At 35.8% G+C, this 18108-nt stretch overlaps 2 protein-coding genes across 2 annotated transcripts; one reads left to right on the plus strand and one right to left on the minus strand.

Annotated features, from left to right (window-relative positions):
• The first annotated feature begins 571 nt into the window (after window positions 1-571).
• On the plus strand, window positions 572-4865 carry LOC140784893 (uncharacterized). Its single transcript, XM_073132498.1, has 5 exons — window positions 572-784; window positions 2078-2192; window positions 2281-2370; window positions 4197-4295; window positions 4418-4865. The coding sequence occupies exons 1-5, from the start codon at window positions 717-719 to the stop codon at window positions 4517-4519; spliced, it is 474 nt and encodes a 157-aa protein (XP_072988599.1). The 5' UTR covers window positions 572-716; the 3' UTR covers window positions 4520-4865.
• A 4828-nt stretch (window positions 4866-9693) lies between these two features.
• On the minus strand, window positions 9694-14200 carry LOC140783986 (subtilisin-like protease SBT2.4). Its single transcript, XM_073131164.1, is given in 9 exon segments — window positions 9694-10127; window positions 10386-10926; window positions 11028-11368; window positions 11567-11849; window positions 11945-12014; window positions 12096-12212; window positions 12305-12708; window positions 13780-13936; window positions 14064-14200. Coding segments are annotated over 9 exon segments (2463 nt in total). The 3' UTR covers window positions 9694-9714.
• Window positions 14201-18108: the final 3908 nt, after the last annotated feature.

The following is an 18108-nucleotide window of genomic DNA, read 5'->3' on the forward strand; positions in this document are numbered from 1 at the left end:
CGTTTCCACGTTACCTTATTATATTAAAATTATATCATCAAACACAAAGCAACAAACTGCACGTCACTTTCTGAAATACTTGCAACGAAACTTTCTCCATGACTGAGAGTTGACCACAGTGGAGTTGTAATACTCTCAGCCCCTTTAACCAATTGAGACTTCCCTGCAACTTACGAAATTAAAATTTTAATTTTTCTTCTGATATTTTCTTCTTTTACATTTTTTTCAGACGAAAAAATCCAATTTTAAAAGGGAAAATTAGCGTCAGCACAAATACCCGTAAGGAAACTCTCATAAGATCCAACGGCTGTCCTGGACCAACATTCCTTGATCAGTGAGTAAAGTCGTCCACGAGGTCTCTAATTTCAAATTTCCGAACTTGGATTCCGCACCGCCACCTTATAGAAATAAACTATGCGGAACTCGCATACGAAGTTGCCCACCACTATGCCGACATCCGCATAGAAGCAACGGGTGGCGTTCCTGTAATTTCTCGAGAGATCCAGAGGCAATTCTTTTCGCTGCCCGGCCTAAGGTCATTTTGATCGCCATGGGCTTTAAATAGGGGCTTCTCTGTAGTCTGGAGCCGGTACCTTCCAGTATAGATTCCAAACTTGGAGCCTTCTCTCTTCTCTAAAGCCCACCCCACCCCACCCCACTCCCAAAGGGTTATAGATCGAAGCAAGCGAGAGATCTCTGTAGGCTTTTTCTCGGAGATGGGGTTTGTATCCTTCGCTGGAAGAGTTCTCTTCGCCTCCGTCTTCCTCCTCTCGGCTTACCAGGAGTAAGATCTCCTGCTCCTTGATCCTATCTCTGTTTACATCTGTTTCTTTGTAGATCTGCTCTTGTGTTTGCTCGAGTTCGTGTGGTAGAGTTGTTCTCTTCCGCGATGGGATAGGTTTAGGGTTCGTTCAGAGGGTGCTAGGGTTTTGTGGTTTTAAGGCATTTGAGTGAGTTTTGGTGGGTTTGCGCAATGAAATTTTGGGGGTTTTTTTATTGATTACGAGCTTGTTATGCTATGGATCTGGGATTTAGTTAGACCAAATGGTAATATTGCTTGGATCTGGTGGTTCTATTTGCTATTTTGATTCTTTATGTGCTCTATTTGAGTTCCTGTTGAGATTGTGAGCGAATGTTTTTGCCAAGTTTCTCTTTTTATTCTTTTTAATCCTGATTTGCGTTTATCTTTCCATAGATGTATTGTCCTTACTATGACGTAAACTTATTGCTAGGCTTAAGATTGTGAAGATTATTATTTAATGGAGAAAGAATTCGTCAACCTCATGCCTGTAAGCGAGAGAATGCTTGTTAGCGATGGCTCTTGGATTTATGGATGCTGAGAATATAGTACTTGTTATCAAGAAAGAGATATATAGAAGTTTAGTAAGGAAAGACCAGGTGTGGGATATGTATATATTGTTATGGTTGGCTATGATGCATTTGGTCTCTACTCCTAAGCATCTCTGTGTGACTTAGTTTCTTTTATTTGCAGTCAGTAGTAAGGATGCTCTAGCCCTATGTAATTCACTTCTAAAAGTAACGCTCCACAGCAATAATTTGTAGTTTCGAAGATCTTCCTGTAACACTCTGTAGGATCTAAGTTATTTGAATCATAGTTAGGTGGATTTTTTTTTCTGTGTGTATTTAATGTGATTGCATACTTGTATCTGAGTTGACTTGGATTTTTCTCTCTTATCTTCTGACACTCTTTCCTTATATCAACTTTGATAAATTCTCAATTTATGTCTAGAAAGGAATCATTTTTTCCTTCAAAGACTATGCTATGTATGCTGATGTCGTCACTGCTCTCTCTAGGAATGCAGTTATACAGTGATTTAAACATGCGAAGCATAATCGTAGTTAATTTGAAGTTTCACCTTCTTAACATGAAGTTGCAATTACAAGCATAATACTATTAAGTTTCTAGGTACATATTTACAATATTTTTTATCCTTTGCTGCTGAAAATTGTGTCAATGTGGTTAACATTAGCTGATGTAATCTGGCATGGATTGTCATTTGTCTGATTTTGTTTTATTTGTGTATCTTGTTGCTCATTGCCAATGTCATGTGTGCAGGTTTAGTGAATTTGGAGTTGATGGAGGACCAGCAGCAAAGGCTCTCAGGCCAAAATTCAACCTTTTTGTTAAACATGTTTCCTCCCATCTCGGTGTAGCTGTGCCAGACGTTGAAGTGTGAACTTGCTGTTTCTAAAGACATTTTTAGGTTTTTTTGTAGATAGTCGGTTGTAACGGAAGTATTTTGTCAAACTTTGTTTCAGATGAAGCATGTGATTGCGACTACCACTGCTCTGAAAGGACTTGGAGGTCTTTTATTTATCTTCAGCAGCTCTTTTGGAGCTTATCTCTTGGTTAGTGTTCTTTTATCATGCTGGCTAAGTTTTATTATTTTACTGAATCTTTACTATGGTTAGCAAGTGCTCACTAAACTGGTTTGAAAATTAACCTAAACTACACGCAAACACAGCCTTATATAGCTACTAATGTAGTAGGTATTGATAAACTCTGTTTCGTACGAAGAAAATGAAATCCTATTGAAACGGGAGAGTTTCCTACTCTCAGATTTGTTTTATATTCGGCAACAACTAGCAAGTCTACTCTCTTATGGGGTTGATTGAAGGCATTCCATTATAATGATTGTTTCTTCTTGAAAGTTTTCTATTTCTGCTGGAGCTTAGACAGTTCACATTTACTTTAAACTGACTAGATCGGTTCAAGTGTTGGATGTTTCATTAAGATTGTCTAGTTTGATTAAGTTTTAACTTTTCAAACCCAAAACAGGCTAGTCCTGATGTACTATGATATCTAAGTCTTAAAGCATTATTTTGATGTGGAATATGCTTATCTTAAGTTGCGTTGTCACATGGGTGATGTGAAAGAGTAGGAAGAAGTGATGATTGAACTAATTTATTTAACATATAGTTTTGTTATTACGTCATATCTCCCTGGTTTAGTTGGTTCTTATCATTTATTTCTTCATTATATATGAGTAGTTCTTTGTTGTGAACCAGCCCAGAGCCGGTTGGTCTAGTCGAGTCAGAGTTAGTCTAGTTGAGTCAAGTCTAGTCTACAGTTGTTTAGAGAGCAAGTAACCTAGTATGGGATAACCACTATAAAAATGGTGTGGTAAGCACCCCAAAGAGGGAATAAAAATTACCCTAATATTCCCTTTCCTTTCAGTCTCTCTCTCTCTCTCTCACTTCAGCTGGCGGCAACCCCGAGGCCACCAGCTGAACCCATGCACGCCAGCCTCCTATCTTACTCTTCCCCTTAACTCACGTGATCCACACCATCCCTCACCCATCTATCTTCTTCCCCAAACTGCGCACCCGCCACAGCCGTCATCTTCACTCCATTAACCTTCCCACCACCTCTATATTCATTGCCGAACCGCAGCAAGCCCAACCATCTCAACCCGAATCCACCATTATCTTACATTCACCAAGCCGACGAACCCTCAGCTACTACGACTGCAACATTCTTGCGATGTTTCTTAAGGTGCTACTGTAAGCTGAACTACAAAATGTTAAGGATAGACATTCCTCCCCCCCCCAAAAAAAAAGGAAAAGGGATAGACACTTGTAATATCATTTTCTGCTCCTTTCAAATGGCATTGAGATCCAAAAGTGTCGGAAGTAATGTTAGACACTTGTAATATTATTTTCTGCTCCTTTCAAATGGCATTGAGATCCAAAAGTGTCGGAAGTAATGTTCAAATTATATCTCCATTTGTCTCACCAAAATGGATTAGTTGGTACTAGAAATGTTAGATCACTTTCATAGTCCTTGAACTTCTGTGTAATCATGGTTGGGGATGCATTCAGTTTATCTATCAATTAACATTATGAAACAAAGAAGATGACAAAGTCAATCAATGATCAAATGGTACTGTCTGTAAAGCAGTTTATATAGAAACTTTGATCATGCCTATTGTTAATCATGATATTGCTAGCGTGACATGATTTATTTTGCAAAATCTTCTTTTTTAATGCTTCTGCAAATCATAATTATGTTATTCTAAAAAATTCCGACAATGAAATTTGATTAGATTGTTGTGGAATGATGGTTTATATATATAGTACATCATTTTTATGCTTGTATTCATGTATGTATAGGTGTGTATATTGGTTATTTTGATTTCTTGATTTCAATTAAGTGAAACATTTTGTGTGTACAGCTGCTTTACTTGGCATTTATAACTCCCGTTGTGTATGACTTCTACAACTATGACATTGAGAGGACAGAGTTTGTTTCGCTTTTTATCAAGTTTACACAGGTGGGCTAATCTCTCTCTCTCTCTCTCTCTCTTTCTCTCTCCCCTACAATTTTATCCGTTCAGTTTTGGGGATTTAAATTCTTCCAGCAAATGAGTAAACTGTAAAGCATTTTGTATTGCAGAATTTGGCTCTCTTTGGTGCACTTCTCTTCTTCTTGGGGATGAAGAACTCTATTCCAAAACGACAGTCCAAGAAGAAGGTGCCAAAGTCGAAAACAAATTAAATCGAGGTGTTAGTACTATGTTGGAAAATCTACAACAGCCATGTCATTTTCAATTTCTCTTGATACATATATTGGATTTTTATTTGAAGGGTGTGGCCCTTCTGAAATGTGAATGGCAGATCAGGAGTTGTTGGCTGGTGTGCATCATTATTATAGACCTTACCTTTGGTTCAGAGATTATAGGTTTTGTTTCTGTAGGTTGAAGCTCGCTTCTTATTTTGCTTCGAATCATTAGCACTACTAAAATTCATCTCTTTATTTTCTGGGACCAGGTTTATGGTAATTCTTATTCGGGCTTGCAATTAACATTGATATCATGAGAATGGTTCAAACTTTATAGCGTTCAGTTTGTGAGCTTATTTTTTATTTTGACTAGAAAATATTCTCCTTGTGAGATATATAATTCCTAGAGAAATTGTATGTCACATTGCATTTTCCTGTTTCTTCATTTTCTAGTATACTATATTCTGATTATATTTTCCTTGAGCCTTGTATTCGCTTGTTCAGCTTCTTTGTGGGAAGAGAGTGCCAAATATTTTGCATGCTATGTACATGCTCAAATATGAAGTCGGAATATAAATCAACTTTAAAGTTTAAGCCTGTATATATGGAGTAATTGTCAAACATAGACTGCTCATGCAATTTTATTCCCACATGGATGTGCACTGCTCTATGGGAAGTTGGGTATTTGTAGGGACTTTGTAAACTAGCCTGAGATCTTTATCTCAAGCTGGGCCCTCAGGTAGGCTGATCCAGTCTCAAACAAACTCATTTTCAAATCCAAGAATGATACGCCTGATTATTTAGAATTCATAGATTATGTCCTAAAGTATAGTTCTTACTATATAATATTATAGTATAATTATTCTGTATCTATTCCTAGTTTTACTATATAATATTATATATAATTCTCTCCATGTTGGGTATTGGCACTATGTAAAGGTCACATCTTTTATGGCGATGCATATATGTTAGTGTCCGGTTATTTGGTAAGCATAGTATCAACATTAAGATCAATAAATATAATTGCAAAACTATTGTAGTAAAATAAGTCATGTGGTATATGTTAGGCATGCTATTATGCAAGCAATACATCAACATGGCAATTGACCCACATGATTCTATCATACTATATATAAGGTCATAGCCGTAACAACACACTTCTCTACCCTCTAAACATTCCCTTAGACTCTCTTCTCTCCCTTGTCTCCTATAAGCTCTGTCCTAAGGTACAGGAAGCGATGGTTATCTTCAATTAGCGATGTGGCAACGTTGACGACCTTGAAAATGAAAGGAAAGGAAGAAGAAAGATAAGGAGAGGGAGTGGGAGTTTGCGTGGGGAATGGCTAGCTGATGATGTCGTCGGAGGGTGACGACGACAATGACATCTACGACAAGAGTATCTATCTAGAGAGGAGGTTGAGCCGATTGGGAAAGGAAAAAAAATAATGAAAATGTGAAAATAAAAGAAGGAAAATATCTATGGCCCATTCACTTGTGAAATAAGGCTTATTTTAGAAGAAATATTTTAACTTTTAATACAAGAAGAAATTAGCTTAATATCAGTATAAACTATTATAATAGTTAGTTGGATGCTAGTATAATGAGTAATAATTATATTTATGTGCCATAAAATTGATATTAAAATATTAAAATATATTGTATTTATATTGGAAATTAGTGATGTTTTATATCAAATGATGAAAAATACTCTTGATTGGATGTGAAGTAGTAGTAATACATTTTTTTACATCAAATGATTGTCTTTCCAGAAAAAAGAGATAGGAGAGAGAAAAAAATCTCAAATGTAAGTGAATTAATATATAACTAAGTTATATCTAATCTAAGGGTAAAATAATAATTACGAGTTATTAAAATATTTTTTAAAAATTGTATATAAAAATATAAGAGAAAATGATGAATTACTATTCAAAAAGAAACTAAGTTGTTGTTTAGTTACTACACTAAAATAAGGAGGTTTATTCTAAAAGAAATATATTCCTATTCTACAAGTAAATGAGGGCTATGAACCGCGATCATTGGTGGCAGAAAATACGCCAATTTGCCCATGGCTTGCTTCAACAGATCAAGGGGAAAAGAAAAAAGGTGACCTCCTCGACTTGAGCAGCCGACAGCAAGTGGAGTCCTCCTCCTTGATCAATGGCAACCTACAATGGCAAAGGAGTCGCAACTGCTCAAACCACCAATGCTAGAAGCTTGGTCTCATGGAGGGTAACCTTACTAGCCAAAAAAAAAGTGGGAAGGACAGTGATGACATTCAAAAGCATGCTAAGGAGCAGGCAAAAAATGTTCACATGGCTTACCCTCACCTAGAGGTTAAGTTGGTTGATGGAAGGTACCACCGGTAAAGCAACACCTGGAGGAAGCTTCCAGGGTCGATGCCAGGCTGAACATCAGTTGTCAGTTGACGAATTTAGAGAGGAGAAAGAGAATAATAGAGTAAGAGATATAGATAAAAAAAATTAGGGATTAAGCAATGGCCCGATCTGAAATCTCATCGAAAATTTTGGATCAAAATATATCGGGACAGAGGCGTGCGAGGTGGGGGGAAGGAGGTATTATGGCGCACGTGTGTCTCAATTCTTTTTAAGGATATTACACCAAAACCCTAATGTGTCCTCCTTTTCCTCAGTTGTGCCTGTGAGGAAGGAGATGAAGTGAGTGGACTCACTTGCTCGTGGACTAGTTGCAGGAAGTTGTAGCCCAAGCCTAGCTCGAGTTAGGCCCAACGGCCTAACCTGTTTCCTTGGTGTTTAATTATTTTTAGGGGTATATTTATTAAAGCAGGGTGATTAAATGTTAACTATGTTGATTATCATATTAGCATTAAATTTACATTGAAGCTCTTAGATTGTTCACCCTAGAGAATAACAATTATGACCCTAGTTAATTTTATTTCTGTTGATAATTACAAATGGATTAATATAACAGATAGGGAATCCATTTTTGTGTTAATTACTTATAATAACTCTTTTGATAGGTAAAATGTTGGCTAGATAAATAAATGCAAGTAAACCTATAATAATAGCCAGTGACATAGCTAAGTAATTAGTTCTAAATAAGTTTTGTACTTATGCTTTGATTATTTTCATATTGTGGTAGATCTCTTGCCATACTGAGAGGATTTTCGTGATGTAGAGGAAGCAAATTATTAAGAAGTGATTTCAGGCAAGTGACTTCTTTGTAATCTAAAGACACATGATGTGATGATGTTAGCATTTTAAAACTATGATAACATCAATGTTCATGTGTTATTTATTAGTATTTATGTATTATTACTTTATGAGGATTGAATACATGTTTTGCACATTGTATGCGTTTTAGCTATGATGATCATGATATGTGTATTAGACATTGCACTATATATGTATTATTACTTTATGAGGATTGAATACATGTTTTGCACATTGTATGCGTTTTAGCTATGATGATCATGATATGTGTATTAGACATTGCACTATATATGTATTATTACTTTATGAGGATTGAATACATGTTTTGCACATTGTATGCGTTTTAGCTATGATGATCATGATATGTGTATTAGACATTGCACTATATATGTATTATTACTTTATGAGGATTGAATACATGTTTTGCACATTGTATGCGTTTTAGCTATGATGATCATGATATGTGTATTAGACATTGCACTATATATGTATTATTACTTTATGAGGATTGAATACATGTTTTGCACATTGTATGCGTTTTAGCTATGATGATCATGATATGTGTATTAGACATTGCACTATATACATATATCACTAAGTAGTTTTGGATCCCTATCTCAACGATAACCTTGCTCACTCAGCTAGGGTTAGAGGTTTAGTGTATATATATATTTGTATATGCTTGAAATAGTTAGTTCTGGGAAGACAATCAAGTAAATCATACGTCGGGTTTGAGTAGGCGTGTTTACTGTCGAGTATAGAGATTGGACACTTATTAATCTTAAAAATAAGAACTGTGAAGTAGGATATAGCTCTAATGGTACCCAATGACATAGGGTTAGGGCGTTCGTCTAAGTAGGGGCTTGTGATTTTAGGCACGAGTGTAGTGATGAGTGTGAAGATGCATTACGAATTGGGTCCCTTAGTCTGAGACCATAGACAATTGATCATATGTAATATCGCCAGACATGTAGAAACGACATTACTACTAGATGTCTATCTCTTCTCATTGATTGAGGCTTTGGGAGAGTTTATAAAATTATTATTTAATATGATATGGAAGCTTTAGGAGAGCATGTGATATTATTAATTCCCATGAACTTGAGACTCTGGAAAAGTATGTTGCTATTAGTTATGTCTTATTTATCGATGAACCCTCGTTATTAAATTTATGAGTTCAATATTATTATATTTTATATTATACTATTCTTACATTGTAGAGATGTATATTTGCTAGGCATTAGGCTCACCACTCTTTAATGAAATATTTTTTCTTCAGATTAAGAGCTGCAATTGAGATCGTGAAGAAGTAGGCGACAACTAGCTAGATTGTTATTTAATTTTCTATATTAGTCATGTTGCCCTAGTATTGGTATTTATCTAATTTTAGATATGTTATGGACATGTATTTTAGAGGCTTATTGCTGTCTATGATAAATTTGGACAGTCTTTGTTGGATTAAATTTTTATTAATATTGGCTTATTATTTGAGATTCCATGTAGAAATGTTTGACCAACGGATCACGTGAGAACCACGTGGCTTCTATTCACATGCGCATGTGAATACAGTGCTGGGTAAATCATTTAGGTTATACTTATAGATTTTTTTTATACCAAATTGTTTTTAGTTGGTTTGAATAAGATCCATTTATTTATTATGACACCGCTAGCATTTGCACTCAAAAAACTAAGTTTTTAAATAATAAGATTAAATATTTATATGTAATTTCTACATAAATTGTGTGTATTCTACTATAAAAGTTGTGTATTTAGTGTGGAAAATCAATGCACTCAACTTATAAGAGTCTACTTTTGCTATTACCAAAACTTTAAATATCCCCATTAAAAGTAAATTAAAGAACACATTTAAAATAAAATAAAAACATTATATGGTCAATTATCACCTTCCCATAATATATAGGTTCGACCAACGGCATTTTGTTTTCCAACTACTCTTTCCCGTACTCGGACAAATACATTACACTTAACTACTTTTATTCCTCAACTCATTGCAATTGGTAGTACCGCCAATGGCAACCTCACTATGTGATTCAAACTACCAGTGAGAACAATTTCACCAAAGCTGAATGAATTCGAACCCTTGGTCACATTGAAGACAATCTCCAGATGTTGGGCTCCTTCTGGAGCTACGGTGAACCATGGTGGTTGCACACCAACTGTCACCCCTTCCGGTGGTAAAACGGAGCATAGATATGTCTCTGCTTTGCTTGCTACATTCTTGACATTTCGTCGAACAGATTGATACCCCCTTAAAGCCGATATTGTGATCGATGGGAGATTGAGATCTGCCGGGGAATCAAGCGATACGTTGCACCGGACTCCGGTGGCCGCGAGGATCTCGCTGGGATTGAGGTCGGGCAGAGAACACAGGAAGTTGATGTAGTCTTCAAACTCTAGGACAAGCATGCAGCCAATGTATCAGGCAAATTAAGAGAAACTCAAGAATTATAGCAAGATTGATTTAGAAACTTGATTAAGTACTTTGATATATAATAGAGTGTAATAGTAAAGTTTGTCATTTTACGTCTTAGAAGCCATGCTTTGAAATCTTAGAAACAACCTCCAGTTTAATTGGAGTCTAATACCCAATAACAAGAACCAGATCATTCTAACTATTTTTCTTGGTTCATATCTCTAGGCTAAGTAATTACCTGATGGAAGTACTAGCCCAGGGTCAATCGCCCTCCAAGGATTTACGAAGCCAGCTCCATAGTCAAAAGGAGTGGATGGATAAACCGAGTAGAGTAGAGAACCTTGTGACATAATGGGGTTGCCGAGCTTATCATGCTTCGTCGCGGTGGTGGACACGGCGGAGGCGATCATCGCCGGCGTCCACGAACGGTGGAGCTGCTTAACGAGCGCCGCAACTCCGGCGACGTGAGGCGCCGCCATGCTGGTCCCTGAGAGCAATGCAAAATGGTTACCTGAGAGTATGGGATTCAGTACACTGAGGGGGCTCCAAGCTGCCCATATTTCCTGCCCGGGGGCGACGACGTCGGGCTTCAGCACGTCGGCCGGATTCAGTTGACTGTCGATGATGTCGGGTCCTCTCGACGAGAACCGGGCGACGGTGGGCGCCGCCTCGGTGAGGGTATAGCTTCTTCCTTCTCTGATCGCCGCGGTGCCGCCGTAGCTGATCACTACTCCGAGAGTGTCTCGGTGTGTCTGATTCTCGTAGTACTCCCAGATAGTCTATTTTACAGTACAGAATAATTAAGCTGGTGTGATCGATGATTACTCTAGATATACAAAGAGAATTACGGCAGATGATCGAGCGTGAGAACACCACCCACCTGTGCATCATCCACTCTTGGGATCATAATCCCAGGGAGAGGGAACGGCAGGGGATCGGCGACGAAGTCTCCGTACGATGCATTTGCGACGAGGACGAAACCGAGGAACCCGAGAGAGTTTGCAGTGTCAAGGATGGCCATGACGGTCGACGTCCCATTGAAGAAGCCCTCTGAGAATGAGCAGATGACAATGCTGCCGAGCACCAGTGCCGGCTGCAGTGCATCTGGGTGTTGGCATTCCTCTGCGTATTGCGGCATAGCGTTGTTGCTAAGGTTTCGCTGTGCTGCATCCTTGGCTGACATTAGCCTGAATTGGAACAGCCCATCTCCAGGAGTTGGTGCTGCAATTTTGATCAATGAAAGACGGCATTAATTAATTAATTGGTACGATTTTGGTGATCAAGAATTGGTTTATTGTCTACTTCCATTTCTGCAAGCACAATACTCAATTTTGTAACCTTTTTAAGTCCTTTTTTTGCTGATAACACCATTAATCACACAAATAAACTTTATCATTTGGTATAATTCGCAGGAATTACCTGATAAGCCAACACCATGGATTTGGTGGGCATCACCTAAGATCAGAGTAGGATTGTAACTCCTACCAGTGGAGCTAGCAGCGACTCCCATTGCCCAGGGGCTAAAAGAAACAACAGAGGCTTCTCCTGGGCCTTTATTCCCTGCAGCTTGAGCTACAAATATGCCAGCCCTTCTTGCAAACAACAAGGAGATGTCAAATACATTCATAAAGGTCAGCACATCCACTGGGGGTTCATCTGGTCCAACAGAGAGCACTATAACATCCACCCTATCTTGAGCAGCCTAGCAATTTCATTAGGGTAAAATGGGATAGAGAATTAATATTGCAAGTAGGAAATTGTATATATTGTAATCAGGCAATCAATTCAATTTGTTACCTGATCTATTGCTGCGACTAGATCAGCAACACTTCCTCCTGCAGGATATATAGCCTTGTATACAGCAATCCTGTTTACAAACACAAAAGGCCAGCCATAGTTAATTCATTTTGTCAGTCATATCTGACTTGAAGCTATAATACATTAGAACAGCCAAAGTTATGTTTCTTTCCTGGCACGAGGTGCCATCCCACTTGCAAACCCATACATGAAACCATTAACCACAACTGGAACTCCCCAGTTCCCAGCTGCAATGGAAGCCACATGACTGCACACAAATAGTTATTGATTAATCCTCTCATTTAGATCACTTCATTTCTTTAAACATATATTACTGCATAAGAGTTACTACCTGCTTACCTTCCATGTCCTACCACATCAAACGGTGACAAGTCTCGAGAAGCATCGAGGGGGAGAGCAGCAGCAGCAGCCCCTTGAGCAAAATACCTGGCAGATATTATCTTACCATTGCATGATCCATGCGGAAACCGCGCACCGACGTCGCAGACTCCGACCAAGAACGGCGAGCTCCGGTTCGATCCGCTCGGGTTTAAGGGATCGTAAGCGAAGCTTGGATGCGTCGGATCGATGCCGGTGTCGACGACGCCGATCACTATTCCTTCTCCTGCGTGCTCTTGGCCTCCTTCTTGCGGCCGTACTCCTCGTGGTAGATCCAGTAGGTGCGGTGTGTACGTAGTCATTAACTTTGTCCCTCGATCTTTTTCGAGCATCAGCACCTCAGGAACCATCCTAAGTCTCTCTGCCTAAATGTTACGTTACAGTTTAAAATAAATCACCCTCTATTTCGGAGATACACCGGTAACTTTGCACCTTGATTGCAGGGATATTCTAGTATTTTAAATATAATCAGGCTAGTCTCGAGTCTCGAATTCCATTATTATTATTACTATTATTATTTATATATCTAATAAGTATATTAATATTTGTTACAACATTATTATATTATACACAGTAAAGAAGAATTGTTTGATCGAGATATAATGTTTAAATTTCGATTCACTTCAAGTTTGATTCGGGCAAAAACTAGTTTTAAAGAAAATTTATCAAAAACTCTGTCATCTGGCAAAAATTTATCATTCACCCCTCAAAAACACTATGAGAGTTATTTACCCTAATATGCTTATCCAATGACTCTTTTAGGCTTGAGCTCAATTCAAGCATAAATTGGGCTCAAAATAAATTTCAAGCCAAGTTGAACATAGCTATTTTGATGAATTACACTTATGGGTGTCAAAATAAAGAGTCATTCAAGCTTGGCTCAAAAAAATTATATATATATAGGTCAAAGATAGCCTCGATAGACTGGCTTAAAAATAACCTAGTTTCAAGCTTAGGTTAAGCTCGGTCTGAGTTGTCTTGAGTTTGACTTGAAAATGGGTTTAATTTAAACTTAGGCTTGGCTTAGGCTTAGTTTAACTCAGGTTGGTAAATAAGAAAATTAGGTAAAATTTATTTCGTGCTGATCGAGCTTGAGCTTGAGCCAGAGCAGGCTGGCTTAGCCTCAGCTCTCTTACTCTTTTACACCCCCTAATTACACCCTTAGTTTCTTGTAAAAGTGCTCAAAGTGAGGAAGTAAGAAGAAAAGGGGGTTATTTTTCTCAAAAGTCGGACTTTGTTGTTTCCAAATACCTGGAAAAGGAAGATTAATCCCATCGTAGTTTTAAGAAATGGAGGTGATTTGGACAATTAAATCAAAATCTAGGTGGCTATTTGCAAATCAACCCAAGAAAAATTACCAGTACTATTAATTAGTTTAGTCAATCGATAATAATTTATCATAGAGCATGCATGGATCTATGATGGAAGTGCTTCACCTGAGACGGAGTCGTGTGAACGGCGAAGCCATTAACGATGTGGTGGAAGCTATAGAGTTTGCGGTAAGCGGCGAAATCGAGGGTGCTCGCTAGTAGCCGATCATGAGATTCTATCACTTGCTTCTTATATGACTCACTGAAGACATTATAGCTAGCCATTAGTGCGTACTAGCTTCATCATATTAATACAAGCACGAATAATATTAATTTTATCCTAATACCTCTCTAGGTGAAATCTCTGCTGCTGCTGCTGTTGTTGTGGTGTAGGTGTTTCATTTCCTTGTCGAAACGCCATGGCTTCGCCGTCGAGTAGAACGAGATAGATGGCTTGCTCTTCGAGCAAGTTTGGTTTCACCTCCTTGAGTAGAAGTAGTAGAAGAAGAATACGAGAGAGAGGACGGCGATGAGTGTATCCTTTCATGGCGAAGATAACTAGTAAATGAATAACTAGAGAGAGAGAGAGAGAGAGAGAGAGAGAGAGAGAGAGAGATGGAGAAGAAGAAGAAGAAGAAGAAGAGGGTGATGGGGTTAAGCCATGCAAACGGATAGGTAGCATCACATGGTTAGTGTGAAGGATGACTGGCAAGTATAACACTAGTTGTAACGGTAAAGGTTTGTCCTATATTATCCTAATTAAATTCATCAAAAGAAGAATTATAAATGGAACTCGATCATATATAAAAATAAGTTAGTCTTTGAGAGAGATTCCTAGTTTCCTTGGCTCTCTCTTTTTCTCAAATTTGTAAAGTTTTCCTTTGACCCAAGCTGAACTAGTGCTTGGCTGGCCTGCTCGAACCCGTCTCAGTTTGAACTATCAGTAATCAAGTCATATGTACAGCTTTCAGAATTTTCATGTAAACAAGCAATGTTTTGGGATTACTATATGAAAAAAGGGTAATTCTAATTTGTTTACTTACTTACACATTAGTAAGTAGTAATACAAAATAAACTTTTAAGAAAGTTGTTGAATGACTGCATAAATTGAATTGATACATTGAATACAATTTATTGAGATCGATTTATAAGAATGATCAGTAAGGAAAGAATTAAAATGTCATATTTTTAAAATTATAAAATTACAGCAGTGAAAATGTGTATAATAATCATGTCTGGAACCATGTGTTGTCATTTGATTGTTATCTAAGTATGAAAGATTTTACTAAAAGAGATTATTTTCTATTAAGTGGGGACAAAGTGTAGATGCTATGAAGTCTCGGTTCAATGTGTTGGAGAGATTATAAAGGAATTGTGAAAGGTGTAGGAAGGTGTAGGATACATATAAACAAAAACATGCAAGTCACTAATAATATTGGAATATGTTACGAATCAGATTTTAATTGATCATGAAGTAAAATTTTTATGGTGATAGCCTCATAATTTAGAGATCTAATGGCTTTAGTTTTACGTAAATCCAATGTCTGAATGAAAAGTTAAAAAATAAAAGAGTGAAAAAAGATCAGAACGAGACAGATCGGTAAATATCTGATATTGCGGTAGTTGTCAGAGAGTAGCGGACAATGGTACTGGATGGATATATAATAGGACGGCTTGTGGTGAAGAATGGTAGCTAGGATTTAGAAGTTTGAAAAACTTTTACGATTACGATATACTTCTATGAAAAAAATACGATCTAACGACTATGATAAAAGATAAAGGCAATAATAAAAAATTTGCTAAGATTCGTTCAACCATAATAATCAACTCAACCACTCCTATTTATAGGAGTAAAATCCTAGTTGATCGAATCCACATATAAATTATCTAATTTATTTAATTTTAAAAATAATAAATAAATTTAAGTAATTAATTTGACTCGACTCGAATTATATCTAATCAAGTTTAAGCTAAGATGAACATGAATCATTTATTAAGGTGGTTGTATAAAGTTAGATTAAATGGGTTAAAGGAATTACGTGTGCACAAATGTATATTTCCAAAGTTTTTTATTTAATACAAGATGAAATTATAACGTGGAAGAGCTATAAAGTTATTAATGTGCTAAATTTGGATGGTGAATTTATTAATGGGATTACTTCATGTAAGGCGGATGGTGAATTTATCTGGTTATGTAATTCATAATCTTTATTTTCCTTTAGTATTTATAATTACCAAATCATTGTATTTGTCATCTTACCTTTAGTTTAACTATTTTCATTGATTTATTTATTTATTTGATCATTATATTATTGTGATGGCAGATACTGAAGATTGAATTAATGGGCATTTTAAGTATTCTCAAGCAGAAATAATGTTGGAAGTAGATACTTCTTGTTGGACAGACGAGCGATATGAAAGATCAAGTATTGATATATAGTGTTGCCTAGATCCTCCTTTCATCAAATGATGAGTCTAATGCCAACTCCATGAAAGTGACCTAAAGTCATTCTCTTTTACCTCAGAGGAGCCATTGTATGTATTAAATATTTATCACCTAATGATCAAATAAGTTGTTTCTTTTCATGTCTTGACAGCAGACCTCCATATAAATGTATGCAGATGTAGATTTGTCTATATATGAGCTTGTATCTCTCTGTGAACTACATGCACTTTCAAAATTTTGTTTAGCTTCATAAAATAATAGATGTACATACTGCTATATTATTTTATTTGTGATTAAGACACATTGTGCTCCCCTTCAACCTTTGATGGGAATTTTCACTTTGTCACAAGTGAAAGAATATAATCTTTTCAGATCTAGACTAGATTTAAGCAATGTGCATGCATATATATATATATATATATATATATATATATATATATATATATATAATATGTTTTCGTGAAGATTTCCAGTGATAATTTAGTATTCAAATTTATTATACTTCATCTAAATCAACTAAATGGTTGATGGAGTTGATGACTACTTCCTTTCCAAAGATATTTACTGCAAATATAAGTTAGTCTGAGAACATAAAAGGAAAAATAATCTTATTTTTTAAAATTAAACCATGATGTCCAAGTGCATAATATACCCACTGAAGAGTAGTTTGGTAGCACAAAATGTCAACAACATTATTATCGTCGAGGGTGTTTTAATCGTCACACACAGGTGACACTCTATTTGAGGATAGATAGTTTAATTATACATTTGTATTTTTTGTGATAATACCAATTTTGCAATGATATAATAGGAATGAAGGTTGCATTAGAAATATTCTTATCAACACTAAAGAAAAACAAAAATATTACCACGAGAAGCTACTATTATGAAGCCAAAAGATGGAAGGATTACACACATTATTATAATCTTATAAGAATTATAATATTATATAGTATGCTCATGGATGAGAAATTTATTAGTACAGTTACAAAAGACGACATAAGTTATGTGTATTTCATCATTTAATTTTATCATCAATGTACTTCATGTTTCACATCATTTCTTTCATTTAGTGGTGAAAATATTAATTATGTAACTATTTGTTTTTTTTTAAATACAAATAAATTTCGACACAATGATATATAAAAATGGGTACTACCCAATATAAAATTAGTAAAAATTAATATAATTATTCCTATGAGAAGTTTTTGGTTAGATGAAATATATCCCAAAATTTCATATATATTATTGCAAATATGTCATATGAACAGCTATAATAGCAAAATAACATTATCTACAACATCTCCATAACACATTTAAATATAATAGAAAATTAGAAAACAAAAAATACCTATCAATTTGCTGTGGAATGTTCATGATTTTCCTTTAATTTATAAGATATATTAATTACTGCCTCCATGCGATGTTCTATGTCGATCTTCTACTTGATAATTATGATGTATTAGTTTTCCACAATAACATTAATGACTGATTTATAAAATTTATTATATAAAATATATATATATAAAGTGTTTCGTAGTTTCTTTAAGTAATCTATATCAAAGGTTAAGAAGTTCAATATTCGGAACTCATTAAGTAAGACATAAGACACCGACAAACTAGTGTGTATTATTTATATTCATTAGGATAAAGACCTGCAAAGTGAATTAATAATTTAAGATATTAATAACTTAAAACCATTAGAGAAATTGAATTTACTATGTCACCTCCAAGATAAATGACACTAATTAATTTTCATGATGAGCATGTATATATATTCTCAAATGCGATCATTATTATTTTATAAATGACATTATATCCTCAATAAATATATTTCTTCTGACAAAATTATAATATAATAATATCAAATATAATAATATATGATGTATGTATAACAATTATGATCAATTGACAGTCTCATCAATAATGATGTATGATACATGCCAAAAATTAGTTATAATCTATATATCTTTCACTATCGCACTCATCAATCTCAACTCTGAATTTCA

Source organism: Typha latifolia, chromosome 3 (assembly GCF_019914945.1).
Source record: "Typha latifolia isolate L0001 chromosome 3, TyphaL0001v2, whole genome shotgun sequence".
Classification (NCBI taxonomy): Eukaryota; Viridiplantae; Streptophyta; class Magnoliopsida; order Poales; family Typhaceae; genus Typha; species Typha latifolia.

Bases quoted from the DNA above. Each gene is read 5' to 3' on its own strand.
- LOC140784893 (XM_073132498.1), top strand. From the start codon at position 717: ATGGGGTTTGTATCCTTCGCTGGAAGAGTTCTCTTCGCCTCCGTCTTC. The intron at 785-2,077 runs GTAAGATCTCCT...TCATGTGTGCAG, and splicing joins CTCCTCTCGGCTTACCAGGA to GTTTAGTGAATTTGGAGTTG. The intron at 2,371-4,196 runs GTTAGTGTTCTT...TTGTGTGTACAG, and splicing joins CTTTTGGAGCTTATCTCTTG to CTGCTTTACTTGGCATTTAT.